This window comes from Crotalus tigris, unplaced genomic scaffold, assembly GCF_016545835.1.
Source record: "Crotalus tigris isolate CLP2741 ecotype Arizona unplaced genomic scaffold, ASM1654583v1 scf7180000024472.5447098, whole genome shotgun sequence".
In the NCBI taxonomy this organism is placed as follows: domain Eukaryota; kingdom Metazoa; phylum Chordata; class Lepidosauria; order Squamata; family Viperidae; genus Crotalus; species Crotalus tigris.
This window is the reverse complement of record NW_024100643.1, coordinates 1,213,642-1,228,161: the sequence shown is the minus strand read 5'-3', so window position 1 is coordinate 1,228,161 and position 14,520 is coordinate 1,213,642. Positions and strand designations below refer to the sequence as shown.

The 14,520-nt window shown below is 37.0% G+C and overlaps 1 protein-coding gene across 5 annotated transcripts in view; it reads right to left on the bottom strand.

Annotated features, from left to right (window-relative positions):
- Positions 1 to 14,520, bottom strand: part of GPR179 (G protein-coupled receptor 179) — a 41,852-nt gene that overhangs the window by 8,538 nt on the left and 18,794 nt on the right. For 2 of the 5 annotated variants that reach the window (XM_039333207.1, XM_039333211.1), the window contains 8 exons: positions 14,172 to 14,295; positions 11,926 to 12,149; positions 11,703 to 11,771; positions 10,532 to 10,641; positions 9,495 to 9,733; positions 8,477 to 8,615; positions 4,295 to 4,400; positions 1,448 to 1,594 (listed from right to left, as the gene is read on the bottom strand). In XM_039333207.1, the coding sequence (XP_039189141.1) occupies positions 1,448 to 1,594; positions 4,295 to 4,400; positions 8,477 to 8,615; positions 9,495 to 9,733; positions 10,532 to 10,641; positions 11,703 to 11,771; positions 11,926 to 12,149; positions 14,172 to 14,295 (1,158 nt within the window). The remainder of the gene's footprint in view (positions 1 to 1,447; positions 1,595 to 4,294; positions 4,401 to 8,476; positions 8,616 to 9,494; positions 9,734 to 10,531; positions 10,642 to 11,702; positions 11,772 to 11,925; positions 12,150 to 14,171; positions 14,296 to 14,520) is intronic. The other 3 variants (XM_039333208.1, XM_039333209.1, XM_039333212.1) reach the window with 3 other exon arrangements.

Sequence of the window (14,520 nt, the reverse complement as noted above, 5' to 3'; positions counted from 1 at the left end):
TGCCATGAATCCATGATACTCTTCTGGCCTGACTCAGGGTTTGGAAATGGGGACATTTTGCTTTGATGTTTCTTCTTCCTCTATTTGGTGTATGTGTATGGGGTGAGATGTGCAGCCCTAGACCTTGATCTGTAGGTCTCAGCTCAATCCCCATATCTATCTTCTACATAAAGTTACAGAAAAGGACAAATGTTGGCATGGGATTAAGTGTCCAAAATGAGGATAATATTCAGTTATGCATCTCTGCCTTGGACTGCTCAGGTCATGCTAGTGAAATTGCTTCTCCATGCCTGGGTGCTGTGAGAGTTTGGACAGAAAGGACCAAGTTCTAATTCAACCCTAGCAAGACTTCCCCCAGATCTGGACAATTTCCATTTGTTAACTTTGGATGGGTTTATACTCCCCCAGACAGAGTTTATGCACTCAGTTTCTGCTCAAGAAGCAGGTGGCAGTAATAGCATGAGGGCCTTTGCATAAAGCCAACTTGTGTAGCATATGCACACATTCCTGGATTGGGAGATTCTCTCATATCTTAATTATTTCCCACTTGGACTGTTGTATGTGTGGCTGCCTTGAAGCGCATTTTGAAACTATAGCTGGCCTGACCACGTACTGTCATTTTGTGGACTGCACTAGCTTCTAATAGTGCGATCTAGGTTCAATCTAAATGCTAGTTATCACCTATAAGCCCTACACGGCATGGGGCCAGGATATTTGGGGGATGCCTCTCTCCAATTGTTTCTATCCATTCCCCCAGATCCCTCAGGGTCAGTATGTACCTAATTCCTTCTTTGTTGTGGTGCTTGCCTTGTGCAACAACCTCCCACTTAGTTTTGGACAGCCCCAACCCCACTGGTTTTTTGGAAGAATAATTTTTTTTCTTGTTTTCATATATATGTTCCTGTTTTAGGATTATTCGCCACCCACAGTTACTTAAATTGGCATAATACATTGATTGTTTGATCAATAGATGGATGACAATTTGCAGAATTACAAAATGTAAAACTGAGAAGAGGCTTAGCTGATTTGGGGGTGTGATAATGGAGAAGTTGAGTTCTGGCAGTTTGTAGCTCATATCAGCAACAGCATTTAATCTCTATGTGATTCAGAGCAGGAATTAGCCATGAAAGAAAGGCTTGTCCCAGGAAAAGAAATGGTTCTCATCAGTTTAGCAAAAATTCAACTTTTCTTCCTCCAATCTTCCCATTCCTCATAACTTCTACTCCCATCTATAACCAAACCTTCAAGGAGAAACAGGAAGCTCAGTTTATTGCATAATTACCTTCCCACCCTTCTGCAACTAGCATTTATTTAGGGCAGTGAAGGATGGTCTTTTTTTTTTTTGCTGTTAATTTGCTTCAGGAGAAAGACTGCAAAAGGGAACTCTTACTCTGCACTGTTTCTGGCATAGCTAGCATCAAAAGAAGGTCCTGAGTGTTCCACCCACCCGAATGTCATCGGGATCAAGGCTGTGCTCGCTCCTCGTTGAAGTGATGCTGCTGTTCAAGAAGGATCCTGAATGCCTAAGGTCCAACTCATCCTCATACATCTCAGCAGCAATTTCTTCCCTCAAGGGTGAGCCTGCATACAGGAACTGTTTGGAAGAACATAAAAGAGCAGATGTTGAGTTTCTTCAGGGAAAGATAATGCAAAATGTTAATTTGAGATCCCTGATCTGTCTATAATACACAGTGATGTAACAGTGTAAAGTTGAAGCCAATTTCTGCTACTTCATGTTCAATGCAACACTACAGGTTCACACAATATGGAAAGCTACAAAATATGATCTACAAGTCACAATGGTTGGTGTCATACATCAAACTCAAGAAACTATATTGTGGATTAGCTTATTTGTGTGAATCCTGTCTATAAGAGTCTGAAACTCCTCAACGTTGGTTTTTTTTGGGCCACATTGGTTAGGAATAAAATTGTTGAAGTCCAACTGTTTGAGATAATTCAAGGTGTGTATGTTGTTCAGTTTCTTACCTTAAAATCTTTGCTACTCATTTTGGCTGGAAATACACAATTTATTATGTCCGTATATTGCATTTCCAGATTTAAATGATAGTTTTATGCTGAATGGCTTACCTAATACAAATAGTCCTTGACTTATGACCACAACTGAGCCCAACATTTCTCTTGTTAAGTGAGATAGTTGTTAAGTGAATATTGCCCCATTTTTCCACCTTTCTTGACACAATTGTTAAATAAATCATTGCAGGTGTTAAATTAATAACATAGGTTACTAAGTGATTCTGATTTCCCCACTGACTTTGCTTGTCAGAAGGTTGCAAAGTTGATCATGTAACCCTAGGACACTGCAACTGTCGTAAATATGAATCAGTTGCCAAGCATCCAAATTTTGATCACATGACCACGGGGATGCTGCATTGATTGTAAGTGTGAAAAACAGTCATAACTCATTTTTTTTAGTACCATTGTAACTTTGAATGGTCACTAACCAGACTGTTGTAAGCCAAGGACTTCCTATAATAACAAAAACCTATCTCAAATTATTTCTGCCCACGTTATATGCTCTAACAGGATAGACATGTTCCAGGTTTCTTTCTAGAAGTAACATTATCAGATGGGACTTGGGAGTCATGCCTTCTCTATATTTTGGAATGATTTCCCCAAGAAATTCAGCTGGCCCCAGCCTTATTGGTCTGTACAATGTCTTTAAAACCTTGGTTTCCCCCCAGAATAGCCAGGATGATAAATGAGATGTCAGCTCTTCGAGGTAATTCAGACAGGAAGCACTGACCATGCAGACTAAGACTGCTTTTGCTGTAAAGTTATAGTAATAGAATCCTGCAAGCCTGAAGTACAGGTAGTCCTCGACTTACAACTACTGTTGAGCCCCAAATTTCTGCTGCTAAGCAAGACAGTTGTTAAGTGAGTTTTGCCCCATTTTACTACCTTTCTTGCCACAGTTGGTAAGTGAATCACTGCAGTTGTTAAGTTAGTGACACGGTTGTTAAGTGAATCTGGCTTCCCCACTGAATTTGCTTGTCAGAAGATCACAAAAGGGGATCACTGCAACTATTGTAAATATGAGTCAGCTGCCAAGCGTCTGAATTTTGGTCACGTGACCACAAGGATGCTGCAACAGTTGTGTGAAAAATTGTCATAAGTCACTTTTTTCAGTGCTGCTATAACTTTGATCACCAAACAAACTGTTGAGGACTACCCAGGGTAAAGCTTTTTCCTCCTTTACTTTTAACTATCGCAGAAAACTGGGATGGTCATACTGTATCTGAGATGCTTTTTCTATTCCCACCACATACTTGGATTCTGGTTTTCTTTGTCTACAATTTTTCTTTCTGTCTCCCAGGATCAATCCCATAAATATCATTTGAGGTCATCTTAAGGAGTTAGTGCAGTGATGGAAAACCTTTTAGAGACCGAGTGCCCAAACTGCAATCCAAAACCCACTTATGCATCATCGGGTGCTGGGTGGGTGTGGCCCATTGGGTGGGTGTGGCCCATTGGGTGGGTGTGGCTGCAGTGATAATGGCAGACTGGGTGGGACTAAAAAGTTCAATCAATCAATTCCAACTTTGCAAGATCTTTTCCCACGAGAAGTTGAAATTGACTGATTGAATTTTTGTTTTTGTTTTGCACACAGCAGCGGAGGCCTAAAGTGAAAAGGTTTTATAAAACCCAGCTGAATGCCTAGCACTGGGGCGACGGCATGCGTGCCCACAGAGAGGGCTCTGAGTGCCGCCTCTGGCATCCGTGCCATAGGTTTGCCACCACTGAGTTAGTGCATGTATCAATGGGCCCTGATTGTACACTGTCCGTATGTTGACTTTTGCTGTGCTTTTGTTGATATTATTGGAGGGGGACAGCTGGTTCACACTAGGCTGGGCGGTCAAAGAAATCTTCTACATAAATAAATAACACTCACTCCCACCCTCCACATTTAAGGCATTAAACCTTTGCACAGCAAATATACTGTGCATTCTTACACCTTTTAGATTTTTGTTCCTGAAAACTATATTCCCTAAAACAGTGTTTCTCAACCTTGACAATTTTAAGGCATGTGGACTTCAACTCCCAGAATTCCACAGCCAGCATTGCTGGCTGTGGAATTCTGGCAGTTGAAGTCCACATGCCTTAAAATTGTCAAGGTTGAGAAACACTGCCCTAAAACAAAAGCAAAATAGAAAAACGGAAATTGAACAGAACAGTATTACAACATCTTAAACCTGGTTAAATTTTGGGGGTGGAAGGAGTGGAAGAAAAGAAGAATAGAACCTTTTTGCTTACTTTTTGTAAAGATTCATCCTACCTTTGGGATGAAAATAAGTGCAAGTGTCATTGTGGTAGTGACATGAGTATGAATGAAAAATAGTAGTAGTGTCCAGTCAGGATGCAAGGAAGGAACCATTAAAAACCTGAAGACAGAAATGGATAAGATGGCATGGTAAGATGCACTGGAGATAGAAAATGATTGGAAGAAATAGTGATATAGTATGTATATTCCTTGTCAGAATTGTGTCAGACTAAATTTGAAAAAAAGAAAAGAAAAAGTAAAAGCAAGCAAAATTATCACTCTTAATTCTAGTACTTGTTTTGATACAATTTAATATTTAGTCTTCAGAAGTCAGGCACAAGGAACAAAAGTAGCTCAGTTCAAGTCGTTCCTTTATTGTAAACTCTACTGAACATAGGAATCTCACCAAATCTCACCTGCTTTCCCCTGGGAAAGTCAGATACAGACCTAAATGTTTGACCTCACTGGCTTCCTCCCACCTACAAAGTCCAGACTGGCATATCTCTCAACTTCCACTGGGCCCTCCTTTCTTTCAACTGTGAATTCCACCACATTAGATAAGCACTTCACATGCAGGAATGTAACAATCTTTACAATGCCCCTCTCCCTCCTACCTCCCCCACCCTTCCCGTAGGTGTGCTAAAAGTTCACTCAATCTGACAACAGGCATTAAAAAAAAAAAAAATCTCTATTTGCTGGCCTTCTTCAAAAATCACCTTGGCCAAATTAAAAACTGAAAACTGAGAAAAGCTGGGGAGGGTATGAGATTAATATTGTGCCTACTGAAAAGAATGCTTTGCAGAAAACATTCTCTATAAATGGTAATTTTAGCCAAGCAAAGCACATTGCAATTTTAATAATATCTTCTCCAAGGGATATTGGAGAAGTAACACTACTAGGAAGAGCATTTTTTAAAAGTTAAAATACTTAAAACATCTAACACTGCTAAAATATAACGATGTTAACATTTAATTTACTGGTTATTTGGTGTTGTATTATTCCTTCTCAGTATGAATGCACCTTCCTTTCTTCTGTACATAAAATTGTTCTCATTTAGATTGTTTTCAGACTTTTTTCCTTGCTATCAAAAATAAAAGCATGAAGTAGGTGCTATTATTCATCCAGATCATGTTTTTATGAAGTTCATAAAAATCTAAACACATTACAAATGATCATTGAATATATCTTTGCTGAATCATTACTTTTTAAATAAGTAAACTGAACAGGAAATAGTTATTTTTAATATTTTTGTTTATATTTACACAGACTCAGTTATAGAGTGGTTTAGCATGTTGCTTTGGAGCACCTGTCTTCAATATTTAAAACAGATTTTTTTAATGCAGTCCAGCTGCAAACAGATCCAGACAGATATTCCAGGCACAAGTGAAATTGTCAAAGCATGTTTTTACAATCCTGTCCAAAGTATTATATTGCTCTCCTCAGCTATATCACTATCTTTATATCTGTATATCTCTGCTACAATACACAGTCATAAAATCTGTAGTCAAATTATTATTATTATAGTAAGATGTTTATTATAATTTTGACATTGCCAATCTCTTCACTATTAGATGTGTTTTTTTCACATTCATCAGCACATATTCATCAATATCTTTTAATATTTTTATTAATTCTATAATAATAATAATGTTATAAATTTGGAAACTGGGAAACTGGCCCTGTTCATTTTCCATGATGTGACTGCCTTAAAGAACTGTTGTGCTCATGCTCCAAAATGATCTTAAGCGCTCCTTTCAACATTTTTTTAAGTATGCACTCTTAGTTTTCATCTTTTCTTTTACTGGAATTATACTGTGAAGCTTTTTCAGATGAAATCCTCCTCTTTAGTTATTATGAAATGAATATAATTATTCCAAAAGAAGGCAGATTTGCTTCTCTTCGATCTGTCTCCTTGTTAAAAGCGGATACTATGATTTTAAGAGCTACTTTAGTCCACAGTATATAGGTAATTCTTCTGACTATTGTCCATTCCATACAGGGCCATCAAGACTGTTAAAATATCAGATTTTTAAATTAGTGTTCTTCCTCTATATGATTCTCATATTCTTCCCCCAAAATAGGAATTTGAGTGTCCCATCTACAAATAGAAATTTTAAGAAAAAAGAACTGCACATTGCACTGACATGTGCTTAATAAGGATTTCCCCTTTTGGAAGCAATTCATTCTAAATTCTGAGTTAAATATTAGTGTTCCCCCAAAGTCACTTTTCAATTGGAGGCAGGTCTCAGCAGAAGCACTATTGTGATTGAGATTAAGATCTCATAGTGGCTGACATTTCAAGGGTTTAGCCGCACAGACACTACACAATAGTTTGTACTCAACTTGGAAGAAAACTTTAAAGGCAAAATGACAAATATGAATCTAACTACAATCACCCTGCATTCTCTGGGTTCGCCCAAAGCAAAAAATGTTGCCTAATACAAAAGAATGGATATCAATTTGCAGACAGTTAGGAGCTCTCTTGCTTTGATCAGGGAAACCTAAAGAAATCTTTTGTCCCTGTTAAATATCAGTATAATCTTGCTATAGCAAAATATTATAGGATTTTGGCTTATTTTAACATGGAGCCTGGAAGGAAGATGCCAATGCACAGGGATATCTGCAGATTAGGATTAAAAAAGTCAAAGTGGCAGTTGCAACTGCATTCTCAAAGCCTCCTTCCTTTTTTACCAGTATATGCCAGTTTATTCACTTTCGGGGCAGATTTTGTCCCTTTTGTTTGGGAACTATATGCTGCTCTGCTGTTGAATAATTGACAGGAATAACAGAATAACAGAGTTGGAAGGGACCTTGGAAATCTTCTAGTCCAACACACACACACACACACACACACACACACACACACACACCCGCTTAGGCAGGAAACCCTATAATCATTTCACACAAATGGTTATTCAATCTCTTCTTAAAGACCTCCAGTGTTGGAGCATCCACAACTTCTGGAGGCAAGTTGTTCCACAGGTTAATTGTTCTAACTGTCAGGAAATTTCTCCCTAATTCTAGGTTGGTTCTCTCCTTGATTAGTTTCCATCCATCACTTTTTGTTCTGCCTTCAGATGCTTCGGAGAATAAGTTGACCCCCTCTTCTTTCTGGCAACCCCTTGGCTATTGGAATTTTGTTATTAGATCACCCCAGTCCTTCTTTTCATTAAACTAGACATACCCAATTCTTTCATATGTTTTAGCCTCCATTTCCCTAATCACCCCTAATCAATATTTGTCACCTATATTTAGCTCCAGTTCTGAGTAAGTACTTTGGCATTCAAGGCAAATTCTATTTTTCATTTTTTCTTGCAAACCATTAAACCATGTTGCTTTTAATGCTGCCAAATTCTGTTTCAGAGCTTGTATTGTTACGACAGAGATAGTAAAAAGAGACAATTATTTTCACTGTAACTAGAAACAAACAAGGCAGTATATAAAAAGTGTGTCTGTGTATAAACTACAGAACTACTGAATTATTAACTCACTATGCAAAAATGTAAAAACACATAATTATAAAATAAAGAATAACTTATACATACACATTTTATTTTATACCTTATTTTTAATTATGTTTTTACATCTTTGCAAATCTAGTTTAATAATTTAGTAGTTTAATCTTAAATATTTCTAGTACCCTTGTGGTTGTATTTTATTGCTCCATTTTATTATTTCCCTTATGCATTTCCATGTGAGCTTTGTAACAGTAAACTATTGTAGTGAGCACTCAGATAAATATGTTATGTTCTAATCCAACATAGACAAAACCAGCAAATTTTATTGTCGCTTTTTTTGGATATTAAGGAAATTTTTCATGTGGTTTTCCACAGCAACTTCTGCTTTGCTTATGATATAATTTTCAAAGCGTTATCTATATTTTTTCTGTTTGTATTAACATTTATGTCGTGTTACATTATTAAACATGCTGTTTACATTTCTTTCTAGTTCCTTCATTTGCTATAATAAAAATGCAATGCCCTACAATGTAAACAGATACTTTTATCACTCTGATTACAGATGGAGCTTGCAGTAGTTCTTGGCTAGAGACATCTAATTATCTTTTGGTAGACACAACTTATCAAGGACTTTTGTGGTCAGTGTTTACTCTTATAGCTCCTGGGAATCAAGTAATGCCAGCATCTCAAAATATTATTGCCTTGAGCCTGTTCTTTGAAAAAGCCCCTTTTCTCTTACCTCACAACATGAAAAGCGGTGGAAGTTATCAGCTCATTGTGGACAGCAATGCACATGTAGCGAGGTTCATGGAAAGCAGAAGGGATTCTTCGAGAAGTATAGCAGAGAAAACTTCCCCAAAACAAGAATAGCATTTCAGCTAGACAGCAAGAGATACAAAGATTAGCAGAGATATGGTATTATTCTTCTCATAGTTTTCTGTATTCTTAACCTTTGCCTCTAGATGGTATATTGGAGGGATGGATGGATGGTTAGAGAAAGAAAGGAAGGAAGGAAGGAAGGAAGGAAGGAAGGAAGGAAGGAAGGAAGGAAGACAGACAGACAGACAGACAGACAGATATGGGATCATATTCAAAACCTGCTAGGAAGACATTTCCCATCGTTCCATCAGTTGACTCATTTCTGACCTGAAATGGTTGGAGTTGACAAAATTCTGAGAAGGAACACTCAATTGCATATCCAGAGATATAATTCTTCCATTTAACTCATCATATACTAGAAATGAAGTTCTATACCACTGAAGCATGTACAAATTATTGTTCTGCTAGTGTCTGTAGTCACATAACTATTCATAATCATCTCAGTGGCAACTCAAAGCTGAGGATATGTATTGCTGTTTATTGCTGCAGTAAACTATAGAAGCAAAATGTTGAAAACAAAAGAGGCATTATGGAGGATGGAAGGAAAAGAAAGAAAAGGAATAGGATGAATGTGGAAAGACAGAAGAGAATAATTATTCAAGGTGAGAGGATATTTAGGAAAGAATAATGATATCATGATTAGTTATAACTTTTGCCATTGTGCTTATTCTGAGAAAAAGAAGTAAATGCAGAATCAATGGGTGATGAGTTTAGGAAAGTGAGAGGTCAAGGATAAGATGAAGAGAAGAAAAATATACAATAGAGACTGTACAAAGCAAAAGCCAGGGTTAATTATTATTTATATAGAATAAACAGATGTCAGCTGCAACCATGTGATCAAAACTCTAACTTTCCTGTCACATGACAAAGATCCTCACCCACAGCCATCATGTAATCCCATCGATCTTGATCACAGGTGTAAAACTGGAGACCCCTGGGAGTCTGTGAACGGACTACCAGCGGTATGTTTTTCTCAATATTCTCCAGCATCCCCACTGTCCATGCAGCCAAAAACCAAAGGACCAACAGCAGGATCAATGCCAGCTTCTTTAGCACTCGCCCACTGGTCATGTAAGCAACTCGCTGAGCCGTGTGAGACAGAAATACCTTTAATATCCTGCGGGACAAGAAAACAAAAGTGACCTGATCTAAAGAAACATTCTCATTCTTTGCAAAATGAGAATGATTTACAGTATTCAAGTACATGAAGGAATTGGGGGACCTATGCAATCAAACATCTCTAAACGGTTTCTGCAATGCATTGCTACTAGTTGCTGGTTTAGGTACTGCAAGTTAGCTTTAATCGTTAACAATTGTTCTTTAATTTTGGCTCTTCATTTTTTTAAAATAATCTTTTGATTAATCTAGAGACTATTGTGAATCCTTCTAGTGGAAAATAAAATTAATAAACAAAATTAAAATAAGCACAGAAAAAAATCTAAAAATTGCAACAAATAAATAATGGACATTAAGAGCTTAAAGACTGTATTAAACTAGCATTTAATCATGCTGGACGTCATTCAGAAGGTTTGCAAAGCCTGAGAGAGAAAAAATTGTGCTCAAGATAGAAGACAAAAAAATGGGTCCTGATTGGGATTTATATACATTTTTTAGCTGAATTGATAATTTCTTCTTCAGAGGAAATTACAGTTCCCAGGAAGCCCTGGAAAAAACAACACAGTTAAAATGGTATCAAATCAGAGTAAGCACACAATATAATTTATATGAGAAATATTTCTGGCACTTCTGTAACTAATGTAGAGCCAGTGTACTGGATTAAATGGATCACTGGATTTAGAGGGATTGAACAAAAGAGGGATTCAGCTGCCAGTATTCGTTCTAATCACAGACTTAAGAAAAAAAAAGTCCAAGGTTCAATCCCTCTATTTCATCCAACTTCATGCAAAAGTCTCACCTATACAGTTTAAGAGTGATTGTTCCATAAACAATGGCAAAACCCAGCATGCGCACCCATCGCAGGACAATACAGCGGAAGATACTTGGTTTGAAGTACAAGATAAAGACCTGCATGAGAAGGAAAGGCAAACAGAGTGATGGATAGACAAGGTTTCTTTTCTCAGAAGGGCACTGAATTGGGGGGAAGGAAGAGAAGGGAAACCTAAATTTGATCTTGGGTCTGAAACAGACTATCTTTGCACAATATGCTCGATTAATTGACCATGATTGATTTAAAAAATTCAGTTCTTTGAGTCTGCACTAAACTATAGATTAAAGCAAAATATGATTCAAGCTTCACAACTTGGCTTTCTGTCCTTGAGCTATTGATTAATTGGATGTCTCAGGACTATTATTCAAGGTAGATTATTCTAATAAGCTTATTTTTTCATAAATGTAATGTTTATGAATGTTAAGATTTGTATTTTTCATAGTTTATAATCATCAGCCTATGTTTGCATATTTGCATGGTTCTGCACCACTTTTTTTTTTTTTTTTGATGCATTCAAGTCATTGATACCTTCTGGACTAGTTCCTTCAGTTTTCCTTGAAGATTTTTTCTGAAATGGTTGCCATTGCTTCCTTCCTAGGGCTGAGAATGTTTGTTGGTCCAAATTCACTCAGCTGGCTTTGTGTCTAAGATAGAACTAGAACTCACAATCTCCCAGTTTCAAGCTCAGTGCCTTAGCAATTACACCAAACTGGCACTCAGCACTGCATGCCTATGCTAAAAAGATAGTTCAAGAAGTGCAGCAATTTATCCAAAGATTGGTTTAAGCTCCAAAATGCTGCCCGATGTTATGGAGCTTCTCTTTTTTGTCTCATCAGACTCTGGCTCTACTCTCAGAGGCTGCCATTTCAAGCACATTCTTTGCCTCAGCTTATCCAACATACAGTACATGTTTTCCTTTGGACAGCAGTATGTTTAGAGCGCAGCCTAAACCTGCTTGTTTAATCCCTTTTCAATTCTCCTTCCTGTGAGTCAGGGCGCTGAAAATTAGTTTTCTTTCCCAGGAGTAACTCACACTGAGATGGTGAACCAAGCCATATTCATTTTTCTGGCTTGTGGCCCAGTACTATTGATGTACCTCAGATAACTGAGCCCCTTTGGATCCAATCCAGATACTCACAGGAAAATAGAGCAGGAGTGAGCCAAACAGTATTGTCTCCAGAAGAATAACTCCTGAAGCCCGAATCCTCTGGGAAAAGAGAAATGAATGTGAAATGATGGTGCTTTGAAATGAAGATTGGTGATTCTAAGATGGTGCAAATTTTCAAATTATGCAAAAAATAAGGGCAAGTAATAGAGCAGGACAGCCATTTTATAAACCCAGGTAATGTTCTACTGCTCACCATGGCCCGTACCTTGCTCTTCCTATAATGGTAAGAAATTAACATGTTGAAGAAAACTGTCAGCATACAGAAGGTCTGGAAAGCAAGAACAATAGCCCGTAGAGACCAGTCTTCCTGGATCAGACATGGTTTGCCATCAATACAGGCCATGCATCCTTCCCAACAGGGATAGCATTGCAGCAAATTCCCAGAATCCACTGCTACATACTGGGAAGCACTTTGTCCTTGGGGTGGGAAAAAGAGTAGAAAAACAATGTATTAAAAATAGTTGATAACTATTACTGATCACCATTCTGAATGTTCTTCTACATTCATATTTAAGGAGAAGGCGGAACATTTGAAAAATTTTGAGTAGATATCTGCTGTCTTGGTCATTTAGATATAATGGTGTCCAGTCCAAAATGTACATATACAAAAACTTAATTCATGCTTGAATATTATTTTTATTTTTAATTTTCTCGAATTACAAGTTTAAAAGAAAAAAATATACATCCTTGTCCTGATTTTAGAGAATTTGTGGAATTTTGGCAATTTTTTAGCAAAACAAATTAAGATAGTCTCATTAGTTTATATACCATCCATACGCAGTATATGGAGTATATGGTGTATTGTACAGAGTACAATATTATTGTCCTATTACTATCCGGAGAGGACCATACCTGCCTTCCATTTAGTTTTTAAAGCAAACAGAGACAATCTCTACTATCCAGAAATTCTATCACTGCCCAAATCCAATGGCAAACTGACCAAATCTCATTCACGTATTTTGGGTCTGAACTTTTGTCTCTTAGGGAATCTCCCACTTCCATCCCAAATTCTTTCCTTGCAAATGTAAAAAATGGACCAAAAGTTCAATTTATACCCCTTGCAGTGACATTGCCAACAACACTGGATAACCTTTTGTAGCCCTTTGATCTCTCAAACATGATCTGCTCTATGTTCAAGTTAGAAATACGTTAGGAATAAAATGAATAAAGAAAACCGCATGGCAGTTCTAATTCAGCAACTAGAATCTGACCAGATGTAACGGTTGTAAAATGAGTTTTGCCCCATTTACAACCTTTCTGGCATAATTGTTAAATGAATCACTGCACTTGTTAAGTTAGTAACACAGTTGTAAAGTGAATCTGCCTTCCCTGCCTTCCCTTCCCTTTGCTTGTCGGAAAGTCACAAAAGATGATCACATGGCCCTGAGATGCTACTACTGTCATAAATACATGCCAATTGTCAAGCGTCCAAATTTTGATTAAGTAACTGTGGAGCAGTGTGAAAAATATCATAAGCCCAAATTGGTGATAAGTCAGTTTTTCAGTGATGTTGTAACTTTGAATGGTCATTAAATGAATGATTATAAGTCAATAATTATCTGTATGCCACATTGCACTTGAGTAGGTAAACTTGCTTTTTCATTTAAGTTGGGAAAGAAATAGTGCTCTGATTTTATCCCAAATGAATGTATTAGCAGAAGCAACAGAAAATCTGTAGTGTGCTCATTTGGGACAGAACTGGACAAACACTTTTTCCCAAGTTAAATTAACCTGCAGCCCTTTCTTTATTGTCAGATGTATTGGTCTTTTGAAAGATTGCTGAACATATATTTAATAACAAACTGGACGTATCTTCCAATGACCATTGAAGATCGAACAGGAAATTAATGTAGTTATAGGAAATTGAATGAGAAACAGCCCCCCAAAAAGCCCATAGAGTTGCTAACTACAATATGAAGGATACAATCTCAGAGTAATCATTATATTAAAATCTCAACATTTAAACATATTAGAAAATCATTAGGCAGCTGCTAAGGACAATAGAAATTCTGGAACAGCTAATTTGTAGTCTTAAGTTCTAATCAAACAGGTATTTAGGAATAAAAATCAATTTTCATAACTGTCTGGATTTGGAAACTGCTATGTCTGTTTTTTCATTATTTTTTTCTACCTCAAACTATTTTCCAAAATATCTCCTATAAACACCTGCCCCTTTCCTCTTAAATTTCTTTGCAAATTTATTTTTTCCAGGAAAATTCCAAAGTATATATAATTGACACAACCACATGTTTATTTCTATTTATTATGTCCTCATTTCCTCCCCATATTTTGCCATTTCCACATGATTGTCTTGTGGTCCCCTTGGGTAAATATTAATATTTTATTTTTCTAAAATGCAATATCTTAGGCCTATATAACTTATCATAGTAGCTCAAATTATTATATTATTACAAAAAGCTGTACTTTGTCACTATTTACCAGACCAGCCTTTACTGATTGAAGAAAAATGGGAGGCGGCAGTTCTGTGTCCTCCATAGAAACCTGGCTTGCAAAGACAACTATATTTTCCAAGAATAAATCCATGGTTTTCATCTGGGATGCACTGAAAAGAGAAATGCACACTTGTAAAACAGTCTTTCTCCCTACCAAACTCTCCAAAAGCAACTTGATTAAAGACAAGCTATTCAAATGCTCATGGTTTGAATGTTATGTTCTTCTGACTAGTATTCTTCCAATTTTTTTTCTTGTTCCTTCTTCAAAGATAACCTTAGAATAAACCCCCCAATTTCTGGCATCATAAGCCAGAGATTTTTAGGCTGTGTTCTGC